At 36.6% G+C, this 22,845-nt stretch overlaps 1 protein-coding gene across 3 annotated transcripts; it reads left to right on the forward strand.

The window, feature by feature from the left end:
- The first annotated feature begins 1,852 nt into the window (after positions 1 to 1,852).
- On the forward strand, positions 1,853 to 21,591 carry LOC127438267 (afadin- and alpha-actinin-binding protein-like). 3 transcript variants are annotated; one of them, XM_051693737.1, is made up of 12 exons: positions 1,853 to 2,100; positions 3,050 to 3,208; positions 8,454 to 8,657; positions 14,507 to 14,617; positions 14,720 to 14,855; positions 16,527 to 16,602; positions 16,705 to 16,885; positions 16,976 to 17,111; positions 17,278 to 17,408; positions 18,859 to 19,032; positions 19,138 to 19,249; positions 19,345 to 21,591. In XM_051693737.1, exons 2-12 carry the CDS (start codon positions 3,086 to 3,088, stop codon positions 19,404 to 19,406), a joined length of 1,446 nt encoding a protein of 481 aa, XP_051549697.1. In that variant the 5' UTR covers positions 1,853 to 2,100; positions 3,050 to 3,085; the 3' UTR covers positions 19,407 to 21,591. The 3 variants fall into 3 exon arrangements, with proteins under 3 accessions (XP_051549697.1, XP_051549695.1, XP_051549696.1); XM_051693735.1 differs by having other exon boundaries at positions 1,855 to 2,100; positions 16,973 to 17,111; XM_051693736.1 differs by having other exon boundaries at positions 1,855 to 2,093; positions 16,973 to 17,111.
- Positions 21,592 to 22,845: the final 1,254 nt, after the last annotated feature.

The following is a 22,845-nucleotide window of genomic DNA, read 5'->3' on the forward strand; positions in this document are numbered from 1 at the left end:
AGATCTTAAAACAATGTTCACAATTAATATTAGCAGTTTTATTGTTTTTTTTTTTTTTTACTGAAGAAAGGTAAGATTAATATATAATTAATTATCACAAAGTTGGCATGTCCTGCAGGATGGGCAGCCATGTTGGTTTTAGGTCAGGCTGACTTAACGATCACAGAAAATTTGAACCAAGTCATGTGACCCACATACTCAAAACAGACCCAACTATGATAAATGATAACAAGATTAGGTAAGAAACTCTTTCTCATACCCCTATAAAAACTAAAAAGTATGTATCTTGTGGTGCATGTTGCCTGTTTTAGGGTTAAGATAAACTGGAGAAGATTTACTGATTGTGACTCTTTGTGTAACAGGGCAAAGGTGAAATGACAACATGGTGGCTGGAGGCGAAAAGGAGCCCCACAGGCCCTCTGGTTCAGGAAGATAAGCTTCTGGATCGTCCTATTCCTGTTAGCAATTAACATCGGACTTCAAACTGCTACAGTCATAAAAATGCCTTAGTGATAGAAAATGTAATAAATAGACTTTTAATATTAATTTGATTGGTAACTGGCTTTATTGGAGTGTATAGGCCTACTTAATGTTGGTATATGTTTTAGATATTTCATTTGAATACTGTTGCTCTCATTGTTTCAGCTGTTTTGTGTATTAGGTTTACAAGGATGTAGTTAAAATTTGTTGTATGTTTTCTTTCATGTCTAGAAGATTTTAAAAGGAAAAAGGGCAACATTTTGTTTTATGAATTTGTGGTATGCGTTTCATAGAAAACACTTAAAGGTGCACTCAGTAATTTTTTCCTCATTAAATAAGTTTAACTCCTGAAGACATGAACTGTAATTTTGCAATTTATGTAGGAAATCATGACCACTCACATTAAAATGAAGACTCCAGTCATATCAGTAACCTTATAAAAGCTGTTTTATTCTACATGGAGAGGGTTAGCACATGGGGGCTGCCATGTTAGAATCACATGACAAGCCAAATACTACTTGCTTAATCTCAGTAACCGTCCAGTTATTGACACTTTCACTCACTGATTATAGTAATCATGGCTGACTGTGAAAACTACATTTCTACAATAGCATATGAAACATAAAACTATTGATTTTAAATGATGCTGCATCCAAGCCGCTAGGTGTCAGTGTCCAAGTCCAAGATGACACAAAGACAAAAGTTACTGAGTGCACGTTTAAAAGTAGAAATTAGATACAATATTTGCTTTTCGGATCTTTTTGACGTATGTATTAATTGAGCAACGAATGTCTTTTATAAATGCATCTTTCATAAGTTTCATAAGAATGAAATGTGTCTTAAGCAAACAACAAACGTTCTTGTTTGATATAAAAGTATAATAGTCTATATATTTAGTCACTATTACCAATGTTTATTGCGACTGCATTGTTTGCGACAAAGCCCATTGGTGGGTTTTCTGCAGGGAGACATTCTGCCAATGTCACGTAGAAATCTTCTCTTTCATTATATCAACCTCCGCACAGCGTAACTGTCAACTAGCGTGTTACGACAGTAAGTCACCGTTCACTGACACCATACAAACGAATGAGGAGAGCCGTAAACAGACATATACATGTCGCAAAATTGTCCGTGTATTTTCTTATAAAACTAGCAATTTTATCTTAGTAAACTCCTCACATAGTTCATTCCAAATGGATTGTTTAGTGTAAAACATGTTAAAGATTAGCAGACAGGTGGTCAATTCATTAAGTGATGAGCCATTTCCTCACAAAAGCAGTTTATTTAGCGAACTGAAGCATCTCCACCAATGACATCCATTAAAAAACAGCCTCTTGTCTCCTCGCCAGTGTGTCAATGAGACCGCCGCGTTGTGTTATTTTATCCTAAGTTTGTAGGTTCAATTCTGTAGAATGGCTCTGGACACGCCCTCGCATTCGTTGCGTGGCAACGTGTTTGCTTGCGCCTGTATTTGTTCAAGGTTGCATCAATGTAACAATGTGCCACGATAAGACGCTTTATTTAGCAAACTTCCCGTGAAAAATGTTTCAATTTGTGCCGAATATTGGGAAATGAGAGCGCCAAACCTCACAAGTAATCTTTAATGCCAGAAGGTACACAGTAAGTACAATGCTGCTGGTTTTCAAGTTACAGTCCTCTTATGTTTACCAGGAGTCTATTATGCTATCACCAAATAATATTAAATATGTAAATATGGATTTAATGTCGCGTTATTATAGTTTAAAGTCACGGTCATCGGGCAGAAATCCTTCTATTCACCTTAAACTAGTTTTGGTTTAAGCATCTTGCTGTGTACTGAATTGCAAGTAATTTAGAGCTAATAATGGATTAATCTAATGTTTGGTGATATCATTTTTTATTTTATTTTTTACATTGTGACACACATATATTTAAAAATGAATGGATACAATGTTAGCCCAGAAATATTGTGAACATTGTCCACTTTGCAGGCTAAAATCTGTGTGTACTGTGTAAAAATGTTCTTCTTCTTCTTTTTCTTTTTTTACTTTATCCTTGTCCTAATTGTACTTTTCTTATGTATTATTGTTGATTTGGTGCATTATTTAGTCTGCTTTGCATTCAAAACTTGATAGATGGATAGAGTAATTGTTTGGTAGCTTAATGTCATTGTGCAAATTGTACTATGAACAGAGAGCAAAACGCTGACAGTCTATGGACACTGATGTTTATTTGTATGTTTATTGATAAATCATAGTTCAGGAGTGTTTCATTTGCATGCAGAATAATATACAAGTCATGTAGACATAGGGGATATAAGTTACAGTTTTCACTCTTGTGCTCCACATAACCAGAGTCTCATGGGAAAAGGGAAGATTATGAGACTCAAAATAACAGTGGAAAGTTATTTTAAGGAAAGGTAACCTCATTTAGATCAGAAATCTGGTCGCTTTAAACCATAACCTCATGCACAAAGTAATCTTGTGAAACATTTTTACTCTGAACTGTACAATTTTCATCATCGTGCAATATTGCAGGCATTGCATCATATTTTTTTATTTATTAACTGACATTATGTGTATGTTTCCAGTTCTTTTTCCAGAAAATATAGGCAATATTGTTTCAAATGTCTCCTTCAAGGCTGTACACTCCATCTGTGGCGCCTCCTTTGCCCTTAAGTTCTTTCAATGTCTCAAGCAACTTCTGCACAGAAGAAAATATCTCTGAGTGCATTCTGTACATCAATCAGGTAGGTGTTTATCTGCAGCTTGTCTTGGGTGCATGGTCACTTGTGTAGGTTTGACTGTGAACATTGTCTTATCATTGATCACTAAGTTTATGTTTCTGTCATTTTCTTAAAACATATTTAAAGAGATAGTTCACCCAAAAATGAAAATTCTCTCATCATTTACTCACCCTCATGGCATCCCAGGTGTGTATGACTTTCTTTCTTCTGCAGAACACAAACAAAGATTTTTAGAAGAATATTTCAGCTCTGTTAGTCCTTACAATGCAAGTGAATGGTGACCAGAACTTTAAAGCTCCAAAAAGCGTATAAAGGCAGCATAAAAGTAATCCATAAGACTCCAGAACTTAAATCTATATATTCAGAAGTGATATGATAGGTGTGGGTGAGAAACAGATCAATATTTAAGTACTTTTTTACTATAAATTTTCATCCCTGCCCAGTAGGTGGCGATATGCATGAAGAATGCGAATCGCCAAAAGCAAAAGAAGAAGAATGTGAAAGTGAAAGTGGAGATTGATAGTAAAAAAATGACTTAAAGGTGTCATGAAATTTTTATAGTTTTATTATCTTCCCTGAGGCCCACTGATAATGTTAGTAAAGTTTTATATTTTTTTTTTTTTTTTTTTTTTTTTGCATTAAAACAGTCATAATTTAGTAATGTATGATTATTTTGCACCCTGTTTTTGGCCCTCTGTCGAAACGCTCAGTTTTGGCATAAGTGCCTCCTTAAAACTTCAGTGTAAATGCCCACTGTTCTGATTGGCTAAAATCATACAGCCCCGCTAACAGAGCCATTTTTGAAACTCAATCAGAAGAAAATGAATAATGTCAGGGTTTACACATAACGCACATCCAACACATTTCATCCGAATATAATAAACCAGTGGCTCTCAACCTTTTTTTGATGAACGCCCCCCTACTTCATTTCCTTACCCCATACCTTATGAAAATTTGAATGTATTTATTTTTTATTTTTTTTATAGTTTTAACAGTGGTATTTGTAACAAGACCATAGTAAGCACATGGAAGCATGGATCCTCTTCACTACCGTGGTTAGATGTAACATGATTTCTATAAAACAAATTATGGCATTTTTGTAATTACAAACAGTTGGCCTACTCTAAACACATGCAAAAACAATAAATAAAAAATATAAACATTTAAAAGTTGTAACAAAAATGTATTATAGAATAGAAAAGAAGAATAGAAGCCTTTATTTTGGTCACACATTATACATACATTTTTGCATATATACAGTGAAATTTATTTGTTTTCACATATCCCAGCTAAGCTGGGGTCAGAGTGCAGGGTCAGCCATGATACGGCGCCCCTGGAGCAGATAGGGTCACGGGCCTTGCTCAAGGGCCCAACATTATATTCCCTCACTCCCCTAATGTAGCCTATGACAAATTTAATAGAGCTGAATTAGTGATATGATAATATGTATTATTAATCTATTTCTGCCTAAAGTACAGTTAGAGTTACAATAGTAAATTCAAGGGTGGTCATGTAGAATTCTGTGCCAAATTCAAATGGTTTCCGCATCTCACGTGTGCTTCTCGCAGCGCTGCAGTGATCAGAGCTGCGTGTTTAAGAGCTCGAGTCTGGTCTGTGAGTAAAAATGCACTTGCTTTGTGCTCGTGCTGCTCTGTTCATTGAGCAGTATCCACCTACAGAGCCATACAAGTGCATTATTGGAGGTTGTGACTTCGCCTGTCTATTTGACGCTGCTAAACCAGATACTTCAGATGCGTTGCTAGACTTCAAAATCAGATGAACCGTGTTACAAATGCATACCAACCTGTATAATGGAGTCTAGATAAACATTTTAATGCAAATAGGAATTTGACAATAGATTTGATTAACATGACTGATAAACGTCCCCATTTGTAACCTAACGCCCCCCTCTCTACTAATTTGCTCTCAGTGCCCCCGGCATCCTTTGAACACCCACTGGGGGCGGTACCGCCCCCATTGAGAACCCCTGTATTTAACTGTTCATCTCAAGCACAACTGTTAAAACTCACACCCTGTCTACACTGGAAGTGAGAGTTGCGTTACGTCAAAAGCAATAGGACCCATTATAATTAATGATGCTGTCTACCATGGAAGCGTCCGTTGCGGTGGGTCGTGTTGAGCGACAGTAAACAGATGTCCCGTTCCATTTGCGCTACACGAGGTGGCGCTACTACTGCCAACAACACAACACTGCCACAGCCTCAAGCCGTTGCATCGCGTCAACGGAAGCGCCCAGTGTAAACAGGGTGTCAGCACCATAAAATATCACACGGTCGTGACATTTGAAATATTCATAAATGAAAGGTTTACTCACAGTTTTTGCAATCGCGTCCAAGTGTTTTTAACTGCCCCATCCTTCAATAACAGTTTGCAAAGCTTGAACGTATTATGACTGGTATGATATGAGCCGAACATATAATCCACTCTTAAATACTAGAGGTAGTCCGATAGTGGATTTTAACGATACCGATAACTAAGTTGGGCAGTACTTGCCAATAACCGATTAATCAACCGATAGTTTTTAAAATGGATACAGAATGAAAAAATAACACACAAAATAAAATAGTGCTGAACTTTATTACAAAAATAAACAGTACTGATTGAACCATGAAAATGTTTTGTACTTTTAAAAATGAAATAATTATATAAATATGAATATATATGAACTAATATTCAAATTTTAAAGTCAGTTGATTTTTAAATTGACGTTGTTTCCTTAGTCCACAAGAGGGCGCATTAAATACATAAACCATTCAGCACCATTATATTATTGCATAGAATATTTCTATCCTGCCTGTTAAAAAATAGCATTTCATTTTCAACTAATGTGCATAAAATAAATAAATAAATAAGCTTTAGTCGGTCCATATTCTCAAATGTTAAGTCAAAAGTAAAATGCGGGGAGAAAACACTTCAAAACACTCGCACTGATTCCTACTACTCCAGACTCAAGCTTTATAATAACCACATTGTTTTTTTTATTCAGTACAGTTGTATGTAGAGTAGCAATATTCACAGATAGCAGTGGTATTCAGCTGAACTCGGTGGTGAAGCTGCTCAGATTATGAGCCCAGGCCAGGGGCTGTTCAAACAGATGGAACACAGTAGACTGGAAATGAATGCGAGGATCTCAAGACACACATTTCTAAATTGAACATCTTTCCTGACAAAGCATTAAACAACTCATTGCTTAATCTGAGAACCGTTTATAAGAGAGCAAGATGCAACAGCCAAAGACCTCCAACTAACTGTAAGGGGCTGTTCACACTGAACACTTTTGCAAACAGCCATTTGTTTTTCTGTGTAAATGCGTGCTAGACGAACATCTTTGTTTCCCTTTGTTTTTGTTTATTCAGCGTCTTGTGCAGGAACTTTAAAAGCATATTGAGACACCTGTTTTCTGTTAAACTGTATTTGATGCGCTGTGTCTAGCCTTTTTTAATGATGTGATCGATCTGAAGTCATGGCATTGCAGTGTGGACATTTTTTTTTATTGAAATAAGATGCGTTTCTGATTTGTTTATATGTTTCTCTCGGCTGCATGAAGATATTAATTTGCTTTCTCACATCACTAGCTTTAAATATGCAACTTAGCTGGCTAACAAATGCATAAACGTGACCAGCTGAATATAAACTAATGCAAATAGATGGTAATAGATGGTAACAATCGTGACATTTAAACATTTGGGTAGGACTTGTGTGTATTTTTGTCACATTGTTCTAACCGCTTGAGGTTAGCTTTAATGTTAGCGTCCTCTCAGCCTTGTCTGCAAAAATACAGCTGTTCTCTACTAATGCCGTATTTAGTCAACAAATTAATTACTTTATAATGATATGACAATGTGCACTGTAGTGTACTGTACACATACCTTTTCGTTGTTGATGTTTTAAATCTGCATCTGAAGTGTTCCGCTCCATGCAGAGTGTAGTCTCACGTGTCAAAACAAACACCACAAGTGAAGTGATCGTTTTTAATTCGCCTCTAGAGGCTGCTCTCATACTGTATAATGACAGCGGACCCTTCCCAGCCACTCCAGCACTGGATACAACGGGGAAAAACTATCAGTGTGGATTTTTTGCCGATAACCAATAGTTCCAGAAATCTGTTATTGGTGCCGATTAATCTGCAAAACCGATATATCTGTCAACCTCTATTAAATACGCTTAAGACACAACCACATCCAGTTTCCAGTATCATTCCATCATGTTTTCATACACCAACAACTAAAAATAGTGCAGATGGGTGAAAGAATGCAAGGCAGCAGCTGAATGACAGAGAGCTTCTCTTCAGAGTTGTAACTTGGCAACGCGTCTTTTAAAAAATGGCCCGATATTTGTATCAAGTGGTCAAAGATGTCTGTCTGTGCATGTTTATGTAGAAAAACATTTAAATCCAGGCAGGCACATAAAGGTGGATGACTGACTCCTGTGACTGACTGAGCACCAGTGGGTGTGGCATACAATGATGGAATAATAGTCATTGCATATGCAGATGTATTTGGTCCTTGTGACGTCACAAGTTCCACGAATTCCAAACAAGCCGTTTTTGCAGCTTGGTTTAAATAAATGCTCTTTTTCTATTAAGTAGGAAGCTTTAAGTTCTGAAATTTACAGTATGTTTTTATAGTAGAAATACCTCTTATATGTCAAAAGATCAAGGAAAATTTTATGTCATGACCCCTTTAAATATTGATCTGTTTCTCACTCACATCTATCATATCGCTTCAGAAAATATGGATTTAACCGCTGGAGTCAAATAGATTACTTTTATGCTGCCTTTATGTGCTTTTTGGAGCTTCAAAGTTCTGGCCACCATTTACTTGCATTGAATGGACCTACAGAGCTGAAATATTCTTCTAAAAATCTTAGTTTGTGTTCAGCAGAAGAAAGAAAGTCATAGACATCTGGGATGGCATGAGGGTGAGTAAATTAGAGAATTTTCATTTTTAGGGTGAACTATCCCTAAAATCTGTACTTCCACTAAAAATTAAGTCACTGAGAATGGATTCTTTCTGAAGAATCTTGCAACAGTTAAAATGCACTCCTAAAAAGTTAAAATTTTAGGCTCGTTAGCACAGTCCAGGTAGCCCCTGCTGGTATATGCCATAATTACACTTCACATAAATGCAAAATTTTAAAGCAACTTCCTTTGAGATGAGTGTGAATATTAATGTATAGGTTTCTCCAGGCATTATAAATCTCCTTGTTCTTTATATTGTATTCACAGGAGCTGTCATCCCTGGGCTTTCCACTGATCTTCCGTAATTCAGATGGCACCCGTGATCTGGACGCTGTGATTGCACTAAACAACATCTATGACCTGGTACAGCTGCACCGCCGATCTGTTGGAATGATGGAGGAGCTGGAGGTGGAGCAGCTCAAGTCCAGCAGTGACCTCCATTACCAGCATCTCACTAACTCTAGACTGAAGGTTTGGCTTTTTATTGTTGATATAACATTGTCATTATGAATTGTTTTATAAAAAATATGGGTAGTTAATGCATATTATGCATAACGAATATGAATGTATAAGGGAAAGTGTAAATGTTGTAAAGTGTAATATAAATGTCAGGATCCTGCCATCTCTACAGTGCATCCGGAAAGTATTCACAGCGCTTCACTTTTTCCACATTTTGTTATGTTACAGCCTTACTCCAAAATGGATTAAATTCATTATTTTCCTCAAAATTCTACAAACAATACCCCATAATGACAACGTGAAAGAAATTTGTAAATTGCAAATTTATTAAAAATAAAAAAAAATAAAAAAAAATCACATGTACATAAATATTCACAGCCTTTGCCATGACACTCAAAATTGAGCTCAGGTGCATCCTGTTTCCACTGATCATCCTTGAGATGTTTCTACAACTTGATTGGAGTCCACCTGTGGTAAATTCAGTTGATTGGACATGATTTGGAAAGGTACACACCTGTCTATATAAGGTCCCACAGTTAACAGTGCATGTCAGAGCACAAACCAAGCCATGAAGTCCAAGGGATTGTCTGTAGACCTCCGAGACAGGATTGTATCGAGGCACAGATCTGGGGAAGGGTACAGAAAAATTTCTGCAGCATTGTAGGTCCCAATGAGCACAGTGGCCTCCATCATCCATAAATGGAAGAAGTTTGGAACCACCAGGACTCTTCCTAGAGCTGGCCGCCCGGCCAAACTGAGTGATCAAGGGAGAAGGGCCTTAGTCAGGGAGGTGACCAAGAACCCGATGGTCACTCTGACAGAGCTCCAGCGTTTCTCTGTGGAGAGAGGAGAACCTTCCAGAAGAACAACCATCTCTGCAGCACTCCACCAATCAGGCCTGTATGGTAGAGTGGCCAGACAGAAGCCACTCCTCAGTAAAAGGCACGTGACAGTTTGCCTGGAGTTTGCCAAAAGGCACCTGAAGGACTCTCAGACCATGAGAAACAAAATTCTCTGGTCTGATGAAACAAAGATTGAACTCTTTGGCCTGAATGGCAAGCGTCATGTCTGGAGGAAACCAGGCACCGCTCATCACCTGGCCAATACCATCCCTACAGTGAAGCATGGTGGTGGCAGCATCATGCTGTGGGGATGTTTTTCAGCGGCAGGAACTTGGAAACTAGTCAGGATCGAGGGAAAGATGAATGCAGCAATGTACAGAGACATCCTTGATGAAAACCTGCTCCAGAGCGCTCTGGACCTCAGACTGGGGTGAAGGTTCATCTTCCAACAGGACAACGACCCTAAGCACACAGCCAAGATAACAAAGGAGTGGCTACGGGACAACTCTGTGAATGTCCTTGAGTGGCCCAGCCAGAGCCCAGACTTGAACCCGATTGAACATCTCTGGAGAGATCTGAAAATGGCTGTGCACCGATGCTCCCCATCCAACCTGATGGAGCTTGAGAGGTCCTGCAAAGACGAATGGGAGAAACTGCCCAAAAATAGGTGTGCCAAGCTTGTAGCATCATACTCAAAAAGACTTGAGGCTGTAATTGGTGCCAAAGGTGCTTCAACAAAGTATTGAGCAAAGGCTGTGAATACTTATGTACATGTGATTTTTTTTTTTTTTTAATTTTTTATTTTTTTTTATAAATTTGCAAAGATTTCAAACAAACTTCTTTCATGTTGTCATTATGGGGTATTGTTTGTAGAATTTTGAGGAAAATAATGAATTTAATCCATTTTGGAATAAGGCTGTAACATAACAAAATGTGGAAAAAGTGAAGCGCTGTGAATACTTTCCGGATGCACTGTATTTGGTCTTTTCTTACTCTTTAGTAGCAGGTTCCTTACATCCTTTTTCTTTGTAGTTATTGGTACTTTCTGTTTGTATTTTGTCTTTCCATGTGTTTCTCTGCCCTGCCTGTTTCTGTTCTCTTTCTCCATCCCTGTTCCCCCTGGTTTCCCTGATTATCTTTTCTACTTGCTACACCTGCCCTCCTCGATTGCCTTGATTTCATGCTTTTTTGGTTTTCCTCTGGGTATTTTTGTGTTTTGTTTTTTGCCTAGTTGTGTTTGTGTATACTTTTTTTTTTCCTTAATAAAGGATTGTATTTATTTATTTTTTTATTTTTTTTATAGTTTACTTTGCACTTGGGTTCATCTCACAAACCCTTACAATGAGGTCATATAAACGGCATGCATTATAATTATTAAAGCACTTTTAATAACTAATAATAAAAAAATTGCATGTTACACTGCAGGACTGATCATCTGATCAAAAGGATTTCATATACACTATTGTGCAATCTCCAATATTAACATTTACATTCTCACTATTAAATCAAGTCAGGAATCTTGGTGTCATTTTGGAGTCAGACCTTAGTTTCAGTAGTCAAGTGAAAGCAATAACTAAATCAGCCTATTGTCATCTCAAAAATATATAGAGAATTATGTTTCATATCCAGAAAAGACTTCAAGAAACTTTTTCATGCATTCATTACCAGTAAGGTGGACTACTGCAATTGAATCCCCACCAGTCTTCCCAATAAGACCATTAGACACCTGCAGCTCTTTCAGAATGCTGCTGCCAAGATTTTGACCAGAACCAAAAAAATCACAATCATAGATCACATAAAAACAAATTTCAATTCATAAAAACCAAATTACACTAAATACCTATAAATATTGACAGTTTTGATATGACATCAACCAAATTTTGTATTGTTTTTAGAGAAACCACCATGACTTGTTTGATCTTTTAATTCTATTGGAAGTCTATTCCAGTCATGGGTTCCTCTAAAAGCAAAGGATAATAGACTAAACATACTTTTTCTCAATGGTATGTTACAATCACCACTTGTACCAGCTCTTGTGTACCTTCCTGTCATTTTATAAATGTACTCCTTGAATATGGGTGGAGCAAAACCATTCAGAATCTTAAAAAACAACACTAAATCAGCAAATTTGACCACATGTTCCCAGCTCGAAAAAGAATACTTAATTAAAATACCACAGTAATGGAAATTATTTGACTTTTGTCTAATGCCTTAAGAGCTTGCTAATAGACAGTTTCAACAGGTTTAAGAATGGACTTACATGTTTGTGTCCAAGTAGTCATGCAACATGTAATATGTGGAAGAATCATAGCACTCATAAACAACACTGCTGCCTCTTTTGCCAAGCTGTTTCTAATTAATGTAAAGTTGGCTAGATTGACTTTCACTGTATTCACAACTTCACTTTTTTTTTTTAAAGAAAGCTGAGAATTAAGTATTATTCCTAAATATTTCAATTCTTGTACTACATCAAGCTTCTGTCCCTGGACATGTACTTCTGGTTAAATGTCAGAATTTGCTCTTTTTGTAAAAACATACATACTGTTTTCTTGACATTGACATGCAAACATGATTTGGTAAGCCATTTTGAAACCTGAACCATTGCAGAAGACAAATTATGTGCAGCCTGTTGCTTATTTTTTGCATGTACATAAATAACAGCATCATCAGCATACATTTGACAGGTAACATCCGAAGGACTAACATTTGGAAGATCATTAACATGAAACTGAACAACAAAGGACCTAAAATAGACCCTTGTGGAACTCCAACATTATAATCTAAATATTCAGATGTTGTGTTGCACACTCTTACACACTGTTTCCTATTCTCTAGGTAAGATTTAAACCACTTGATGGCACCAACTGAAAAATTAACATTTGATAGCCTAAATATCATGATTTACAGTGTTGAATGTTTTTTTTTTTTTTTTTTTTTTAAATCAAGAAATATAGCACCAACTACACCCCCTTTGTCCATCTTTGCTTTCCAAACTGCATGAGATGAAGAGAAACAGGACTATTATCAAGATGTAAGACTAATTGTTCTACTACCCATTTCTCAGCAACTTTAGACATGACTGGAAGAATGCTTATCGGTCTAATAATTAATAATGTCTGCATGATTTCCAGATTTATAAATTGTGTGACTCCATATTTCCATAAAGTGGGAAAAATTCCATGTGTTATTGATAGGTTAATGGCCTGGGTTAAATGATATATAATTGATTCTTTATGGGTTTTTAGAAAGATCGAGTCTATTTCATATTTATCTCTGGCCTTAAGAGAGCTAATAATCTTGTCAACTTTTGCCTCACACACCTCCTTAGGAGTGAATATGGGCAAAGCGTTATTCTCTGATTTAAAACACTTGAGTCTGTGGACAAAAAGATTTAGTGAGAGCATTTATTGAATCCACAAAATAATTATTAAAAATATCTGCTATCACACCATGATCATGAATACATTTTCCTTCCAGCTCAAGTTCGATATCTCTCACTGGCGTTTTATAATTTCCAATTTGGTTTCTCAGATTTTCCCATATCAATTTTACATTTCCTTCCTCTAATGTAGTAATATACAATTATATATTATATAATATAAATACAATTTTGCTTTAGATTTTCTGATTTCACTTTACTTTATTCCTTAATTTATTAACATTTATAAATTACTCAGTGGCCTAGCAGATATTCTTGTTGAATATAAACCTCTCAGACAATTAGGATCAAGTCAATTATAAAAACCAAGGGTTCACTCAAAACATGATGAGACAGTGTTTAGCTACTGTATAATGCCACCCATAGCTGGAACCAGCTTCCAGAAAAGGTCAGATGTGCTCCAATATTAGTCACATTAAAATTCAGACATGAAAACACATCTGTTTATATGTGCATTTTCTGACTGAGCACTGTGCTGCACTTTACTGATTGTTCTGTATCATTTTGTCTCTGTATTGTTTCTTTCCTTTTTATTCATTTTAATACATTTTAAATCAAAATTTGTAATTTTTAATTTGTAATCTTATTTGTATTACTTGACTTTAAGTGATTTTAAAATGGACTTTTACCTTTTATTTTCTTTAACATTTATATGTAATGTCACTTTGAATTACCACTGTGTATGAAATGTGCTATATAAATACATTCACCAGCCACTTTATTAGGTACACCTGTACATCTACTTATTCATGCAATTATCTAACCAGCCAATAGTGCGGCAGCAGTGTAATGTATAAAATCATGCAGATACGGGTCAGGAGCTTCAGTTAATGTTCACATCAACCATCAGAATGGGGAAAAAATGTGATCTCAGTGATTTAGACCGTGGCATGATTGTCCAGATTTGTCAGATCAGGTGATGTTTTTCCAGTCATCTACTGTCCAGTTTTGGTGAGCCTGTGCCCAATGCAGTCTCAGTTTCCTGTTCTAAGCTGACAGTAGCAGTACCCGGAGGGGTCTTCTGCTGCTGTAGCCCATGTTTGACGTGTTGTTTGTTCAGAAATGCTTTTTTGCATAGCACTGTTGTAACGCATGTTTAGTTGGGTTACTATCACCTTCCTGTCAGCTTGGACCAGTCTGGCCATTCTCCTCTGACCTCTGTCATTAACAAGCCATTTTCGCCCACAGAACTGCTGCTCGCTGGATGTGTTTTGTTTTTCGCACCATTCTCTTTACGCTTTAATGGCTGTTGCATTTGAAAATCCCAGGAGATCAGCAGTTACAGAAATACTCAAACCAACCCATCTGGCACCAACAATCATGCCACAGTCGAAATCACCGAGATCAAATTTTTTCCCCATTCTGATGGTTGATGTGAACATTAACTGAAGCTCCTGACCCATATCTGCCTAATTTTATACATTACACTGCTACCACATGATTGGCTGATAAGATAATCGCATGAATAAGTAGATGTACAGGTGTACCTAATAAAGTAGCTGGTGAGTGTAAACCTGCCTTGCCTTGCCTATTATAAAGCTCGTGTGATTTGGAGATAATGCTTTTTCAATGTTTTGTAGGACCAGCTTGAAATTTCGAAAAAGGAAAATATGTGCTTGCATGAGAAAGAGCGTCAGCTGGAAACAAATATAAAGACTTTACAAATCTGCCTAAAAGATGCAAAAGAAGAGGTATGAAAAAATGTTATGTAGAACATCATGTATAGTTTTTCAGTTCTACAATGCTGACCTTTTAATCTTTTGACAAATCAAATATGCTTTGTTCTTTAATAGGCACAAAGGCTGCAGGGTATCATTATAAGTCGTGATACACAATACAACCACGATATTAAGAGAAGAGAAAGGGAGCACAACAGAGTGAAGGAACGCCTCAATCAACTACTCATTGCTAAAAAGTTTAATAAACAAGGTAATATGTGTCACTTAACCCACCTATGGTCTGATTGAATAAAATTGGTTTCCTTTATCAGAGCGGGACAAGACTTGAGTTTTCCTCCACTTGCCATCTGAACATACAAAACAATGTGGGCATAATTTGATAAGTCTAAGCCGTTGTAAAAAAAAAAACAAAAACAAAAAAAAGACAATTTTTGTCTTTTCAGTCAAAATTGACCGACCATTGAAAATGAATGGGAAAGAACATAACACAGAGCATTTTTTTATTTTTTTTATTTGACAAATAAATCAGCCACAATCCTAAACACCCACACTCAGATATGTGTAGGTGAGACAATAACACCCACAATGCAGAACATGCACACACATAAATAAATGGGCGAGACTAAAACAGCCAGGAGGCAGAACACACAATATAACACACACACACACACACAGAAATAAATAGCTGAGACTAACACAGCCAGAAGGGAGAAAACAGAACACACACACACAGAGAACAAAGTTCAAATTCTGAGTGACCCCAATGTACGGAATATACCTTTTCCACTCTGGGAAAGTTTATGCTTAGATGCAGGTGCCTCACATTCCAGACAATACACTGCATCTTTCTGTTATGGAAACAAAGACATTTTCCCACAGCTCTAAGTTATAAATGTGGCCTCGTCAAGCCTTGCTCAAAGTTCACTCTTTAGCAGCACAATGGCGAAACGCTTTACTGTTCAGGAGACCCTGCAGCCACCTACTGGCTATTATTGTCACAACATGATTTTCAAGTCATGTTATTTATATTTTGTTCACAAGATTGCAGCAATTGGCATCCAATATATGTCATATTCTCATATTTTCAAGTTTCAACTTATAGAAGTATAGGTTTTTACTGTACTAAAGCTTCATAAATTTGCTAAATAAGATAAAAATGTCAAAAAAATCCCAAAAGAAGTCTATAATTTTATTGTTATTACTTCAGGGAAGAAGCAATGGGATCATTATCATCATAATCATCCAAAAAAAAAAAAAAAATGAAAAATGACTGGGAGGAACAAAGGTAGGGCTCATTTATGAATCCCATAGGGATGGAGGGTTAAACATCTCTTAGTAATATAGCATGTGATATAACATGTAAATATATTGTGACAATTATGGAAAGTGACTTTTGGAAGTAGAGTTTATTTTCATTAATTTTATTCTTTTTTATTTTTGGTTTGATTAGTAAGACTTTTAGTTGATATATTAATAAAACATAAAATGTTAAGTTTAAGCTGATATGCAAATCAAAACCAGCTAAAGGTAAAGTGAGTAATTTCTGTGCGATTAACATCACTAAACGGAATTGTAAAAATTGTGGCTGTTTTCGTATAGCTTTCACAAATGCTTCCCTCTCAACCATTATTCACATGATTGTCCACCCTATTTCCATGACATTGGTTGTGCCAATGTTGGGCTAGTTGGGATGCTCAAACAAATAAAGTAATGTTTTTATAGCACCACAGAGCCATAGTGTTTACAATTTTCAGGGGATGTATAGTTGCAATACATTAAGCTGAGAAAGGAGAAAGTATTTTATATAAAAAAAATACACACTTCAAGTTCATTTATTGTTTAATTTAGTGCTGCCCTGAAGGATATTTCAGAATTTCACATATTAATTTGCCTAATGTGCTCATGTGCATGTCTCTGTCAGGAATGGATGTTTTGAATTATGTTGGAAGGCCGGATGGGAGGAGATGTCTTTGGAAAACTGGAAAAACTGAAGCCAGGTACAAAACATCTGCACTATTGGAATTCTTCTTCTTAATATCAAATAATTGTTGCAGAAGGCAAACCTTTGGATTGGTCATTCTTTATGATTTTTATTTCAGACATGAAGAAGAAATGTACAAAACTCTTCTGAATGAATTTGATAATCGTCAGAGGGAGCTAATGCTGGAAAACATTGAGCTGAAGAAAGTGCTTCAGCAGATGAAACGAGAGATGGTGGGAGTTTTAAATTCAAAGAGAAATTGCCAAAAGGAAGAGAAAAAGAGCAAAAATGCAGATAAGGTTAGTTTCCTACGATGGTAGTTTTGTTTTGCTGCATAGTTTCATAAATAAATCAAAGCATGATAGATTTTTGTCTTTTTTACCCAGCAGACAAATTCAGATGAAGAGAATTCTTTGAAAGGACCTTCCGGGATGTCCTGTGATCATGCTCGGGAGAAACTTACCAACAGCATTCGTCAGCAGTGGAGGAAACTGAAACACCATGTTGAGAAACTGGACAGCCAAGGTACAGAGAACCATATAAAAAAAAAAACAATGCTGCAATTTATGCCAGATTTAAAGTACAATAAATTATTTTATATTTATGTTGAAGCACAAATCAAATTCAGAGACAAAGGTACATAGAGACCGGGCCAGGCTGTCCTCTGATAAAATGTAATTTTGTATTGCAGCATCCTTGGTGCAAGCTGGAGACAGTGAGAAGATAATCTTCAAACAAGTACATGAGGAGGAGATAGAGAGGCTCAAAGTAGAAATTCAGCAGTGCAAAGAATTCATTCAGACTCAGCAGCAGCTTCTGCAAGTAAGAAGAGACACAATATCTCTCTGATCACTCTTGCTGTATATGTATCGTTAGCCGCTTTTCCACTATCGGCTATCAACTGGCCAGCTGGGGCCAATAGCCTCGGACCTTGAGCCGCAAGAACAAAATCAATCTGCGTTCCCACCATTGGGCCAATAAATCGGCAGTGTTGCCCAAAAACCCACATGTAATACGCCGCTGCGGTGCCAACGTCACACACACTGCCCATTTCACAAGCAAGAGGGAAGCTCAAGCTGAGGCATCATGTTATATAGTTATCTACAATATCAAGTTTATATCAAATTTAAACAGCAAGATAAGTTAGCGTTGACGACTCACCTACTGTAACTGCCATGGTGTCCCAGCACACCATCTATGAAAGTTCACCGAACAGTGGAAAGTATTTTCTTTGGACACCACTTTGTCCATTGGGCGTTTTAACGGATCTGTACTGTGCATCTGTACAAGCTTCGGTTGGCCTTGTTTGGCTCAAGGGTAATCGGTGGGCCAATGGCCATTGGCCCCAAGAAAGTCCTGAGGAGGCACGATGAAGCCTCGGAAGTGACAGTGGGAACGCAACTGGCCCAGGCACGCACTAGCACACTTTCTTTTGGCCCAATATTGGAAATGTGGCTAGTTTGTAAGCAGAGTGCCTGTGGGTCCTAAAAAGTTTTAACTTTAAAAATAAAAAATACCCCTTTTGAAATGGAAGGACTTAATAAGTCTTAAATGTTATTAAAATTAAAGGTCTAAATATCATTTACAGAGGTCTTAAAGTTTGGGAATGGAAAGACAGGAGATGCTTGAACTAAACGAAATTTTTTGATTGGTTAATTAACTTAATTACAGTACTTTAACAAGTTTTAAACTGTATTTTAGTTCTTGCATTAAACATTTTGAATCTGCTTTCTATTCGAATAAAGTAGGTCCAAATTATGATTTTGTTTATTATGAAAACAAAATCACCCTTTTAAGATGTATATTGAATGTTATCAAATCTAGATATATCTGTTTTACTTTTATTGCCCATCCCTAATCACCACTCACAGTTCAAGTGATCACATTGATGTGGGTGTTATCTTTTAATTTGCATGAAAATCATCCTCTTACATATTTAGATACCTTGTGTAAGATTTAGCCAATTCTGAAATATCTACAGAGCTACCCCAACCAATTTAGAGCTATCCTAATGCAATTTTTTTTTTTTTTTAATCTGTATGCTGCTTGAAAGCCCTGTAAGGTTTTTCAAAAACTGGGTGTCAAAGGAAGACACTTGAAAAAATTTTAACTACACCACTTTGTGAATATTAACATGGAATAGCTTGTTGCAAAATCTCAGTCATGATGTCAAATTTGAGACACTGGCAAGAGCAAAAGGGGAGAAAAAAAAAAAAAACAGTTTAAGAGAACATGATATTGAAGAGAGCTTTTTTTTTTTTTTTTTTTACAGCAACAGCTCAACACACCCTGTGATGAGGAGACTGCAGCTGTTCTCAATGACTGCTACATGCTGGAAGAGAAGGAACGCTTAAAAGAGGAGTGGAAAGTTTTTGACGAACAGAGAAAAAACTTTGAAATGGAAAGAAGAAATTTCACAGAGGCTGCCATCAGATTGGGCCATGAGGTTCTGACTCATGATATTATTTAATTAGACTTCTTAATTCAGAGCAAGGTCCTTTATTTTAACTGCAGCAGTCCAAGTTAAAAAAAACAAAACAATTTCTTTCAGAGAAAATCATTCGAGGACGATCGTGCAATATGGCTCAAACATCAGTTTCTAAACACAACATTTGCAGACCAGATGAAACCACAAAGTCGAATGACTGATGAATTATTCAACTGTGAGTGTTTTGCCTGTTGTTTTTTTTTTTTTTTTTTTTTACTAGTTTACTAAATTCTTTTTTAACTTTTTTAAATTTGCTTTCTGATTTTGCAGACTCTGGTCATGAAGAGAAACACATACCAATTTCTGCTGAAGTGAGCAAATCTCATCTTTAGTCTTGCCAATCCATGGAACCCCATGCAGATGATTCTGGATTGTTTTTATCTAACACCAGATGAGGGATTCCTTGAGCCAATGTGAATGAGTAGCTTCCAAGCCCAACATTCAAAATATGGACCTGAATATTAAACCAAGTTTTGTGTCACATTGTATTTGTGATACTATACATTAGGATCATCAAAGAACATCATTAAATCATTGAAACTCTACAGGTTTTATAATTATATACAGTATACTGGCAATGAACTATGTTAAAAAAATTACCCTGACATTTATGACTTTTTGAAACATTAGAAATACCTTGTAGATATTTTTTCTTTAGGATGGATGGATGATTTTAATCTGAGCATTTTTTTGTGTGATTTAGAAGATATTTGTGGTTATTTTAGTTTAACTGTATCTTTTTATGGATTCATTCTAGGTAGATAGATAATCTGTTGTAATCACGTTCAGCAGTATTACTTTTAGGTACTTTAAGTGGTTACTTTTTTTTTTACTAAATGTGAAATACAGTCTCATCCAATGATAACTGTAAGTAATAATGCATTTGACAAGATCAAATACTTTAGGGTTTAAGCAGTGGTCCATTTTATTTCTTATTGTGCACTGATTAGCCTTTGAGTTTAAATTTAACTTTTTTATCTTTTATAATTTTAGCACTTAAATAACATACCACCATAATTCCAAAACCACAACATTTTGATTTCTTTGTTGCATGCGGATAATACTGTATATCATACTAACATATGGTAAGAACTTATTTTATATTTAAAACATACTAAATAAGGAATACGCTTCAATTATTTATTATGCCAAACTTAACTGGAACCTTAAACAGTATTTCAGTATGTTTTAAGATTTATTCAAAGATAGAAAGTAGCTCCTGCTTACAGAGGTGTAGTACTTGAGACTGGACTCAAATTGGTCTCGAGACCATATTTTTATTGTCTTGGTCTTGTCATGGACTCGGGAGCATTTGGACTTGGTCTAATCACAGACTCGAACAAGTGTGAAATCAGACTTTCCCCGCATCCAGTCGAGTCCCGCCACTTGTTAACTGGCGCCCACAACTGAACATACTGTGCATACCATGAGTGCTCTGACTTACCTGAACAACATTTCCTTATGACATAGCAATTATGACGTGTGTCCCATATTTCTGTCAGCTGTGTAGAATCAGAATGCCTGATTCACGATTGAATCATTCTTTCGTGTTGATTATTTTTAGTGAATTGGCCAAATGGGTTAACAAAATGGTCTGAATTGTTTCTCAGTGAAACAGTATCGAGATACGTTAAGAACACTGAGAACAAGCAGAGCGTTGGATGAAGTAGACATTTACCTTCAGTCATTTGAAATTTTTGCTTGTTTGCGGTGGGACGACCGGACGAATCGGGAAGGCAAAGGGTACTTTGAAGGGTATTTTGTCCTTTGTAAAAAAAATTTAAAAAAAGTGCAGTGCCTGTCTTTGCTGTCTAAATGTGAACTGCAATGTTTGATTTGCCTTAATGTGCATGGGAAAATGAACATTACAGAGACACAAAAACACATTCCTTACATTTTTTTATGTATCGCACGAAGAAATGGACCAGCTTCTCTCAGCTCGTTATTGAAAACGCATTGCCAATTGGGTATTTCTCTTGCGCTGGCTGACTGGAAAACAGAGAACAGCAGTGAGCGGCATGAGCGTGACGTCATTGCCATGGTAAACAGATACATTTAAGCCGAAAGGACATTTTGGAAAGATTGTTTTTCTGCTTTTTCAGTTAAAATTAATCTAATGATAACACTGAATGTGAAAGAAATTATTTGTTACTTTGAGAATGATGATAAAAATATTCACAATTTTGTAAATTTTATCATTCTACATGGCAAATTTTTAATTCATAAATGTAGATTGTCAAAATCTCCTTTATACAAGGTTTTCTCTAACGAACTCACTTTTTTAATGAAGTCTCTTAAAGTTGTGAAAAATGTAAAAGCTACGTCTATTGTAAGATATTACGAATCTGTATTTGGCGTCTTGTGAATGTCTTCTTTTTTGTTTGTTTTTTAAAATTTATTTTATTTTTGTTCTTTAACCATCTTTGGAGCTTCTGTTTTTGATGCCTGGTTCTGTAATAATGTTGTTTACATGTTCTTTAATAAAAAATAAATAAATAAAAATAAACCGAAAGGACAATTAAGGATATACAGGTGCTGGTCATATAATTAGAATATCATCAAAAAGTTGATTTATTTCACTAATTCCATTCAAAAAGTGAAACTTGTATATTATATTCATTCATTACACACAGACTGATATATTTCAAATGTTTATTTCTTTTAATTTTGATGATTATAACTGACAACTAAGGAAAATCCCAAATTCAGTATCTCAGAAAATTAGAATATTGTGAAAAGGTTCAATATTGAAGACACCTGGTGCCACACTCTAATCAGCTAATTAACTCAAAACACCTGCAAAGGCCTTTAAATGGTCTCTCAGTCTAGTTCTGTATGCTACACAATCATGGGGAAGACTGCTGACTTGACGGTTGTCCAAAAGACGACCATTGACACGTTGCACAAGGAGGACAAGACACAAAAGGTCATTGCAAAAGAGGCTGGCTGTTCACAGAGCTCTGTGTCCAAGCACATTAATAGAGAGGCGAAGGGAAGGAAAAGATGTGGTAGAAAAAAAGTGTACAAGCAATAGGGATAACCGCACCCTGGAGAGGATTGTGAAACAAAACCCATTCAAAAATGTGGGGGAGAAACACTATGCACAGACGTATGCAAGACATGGGTTTCAGCTGTCGCATTCCTTGTGTCAAGCCACTCTTGAACAACAGACAGCCTCTGAAGCGTCTCGCCTGGGCTAAAGACAAAAAGGACTGGACTGCTGCTGAGTGGTCCAAAGTTATGTTCTCTGATGAAAGTAAATTTTGCATTTCCTTTGGAAATCAGGGTCCCAGAGTCTGGAGGAAGAGAAGAGAGGAGAGGCACACAATCCACGTTGCTTGAGGTCCAGTGTAAAGTTTCCACAGTCAGTGATGGTTTGGGGTGCCATGTCATCTGCTGGTGTTGGTCCACTGTGTTTTCTGAGGTCCAAGGTCAACGCAGCCGTATACCAGGAAGTTTAAGAGCACTTCATGCTTCCTGCTGCTGACCAACTTTATGGAGATGCAGATTTCATTTTCCAACAGGACATGGCACCTGCACACAGTGCCAAAGCAACCAGTATCTGGTTTAAGGACCATGGTATTCCTGTTCTTAATTGGCCAGCAAACTCGCCTGACCTTAACCCCATAGAAAATCTATGGGGTATTGTGAAGAGGAAGATGCGATATGCCAGACCCAACAATGCAGAAGAGCTGAAGGCCGCTATCAGAGCAACCTGGGCTCTCATAACACCTGAGCAGTGCCACAGACTGATCGACTCCATGCCACGCC

Source organism: Myxocyprinus asiaticus, chromosome 49, assembly GCF_019703515.2.
Source record: "Myxocyprinus asiaticus isolate MX2 ecotype Aquarium Trade chromosome 49, UBuf_Myxa_2, whole genome shotgun sequence".
Taxonomy (NCBI): Eukaryota; Metazoa; Chordata; class Actinopteri; order Cypriniformes; family Catostomidae; genus Myxocyprinus; species Myxocyprinus asiaticus.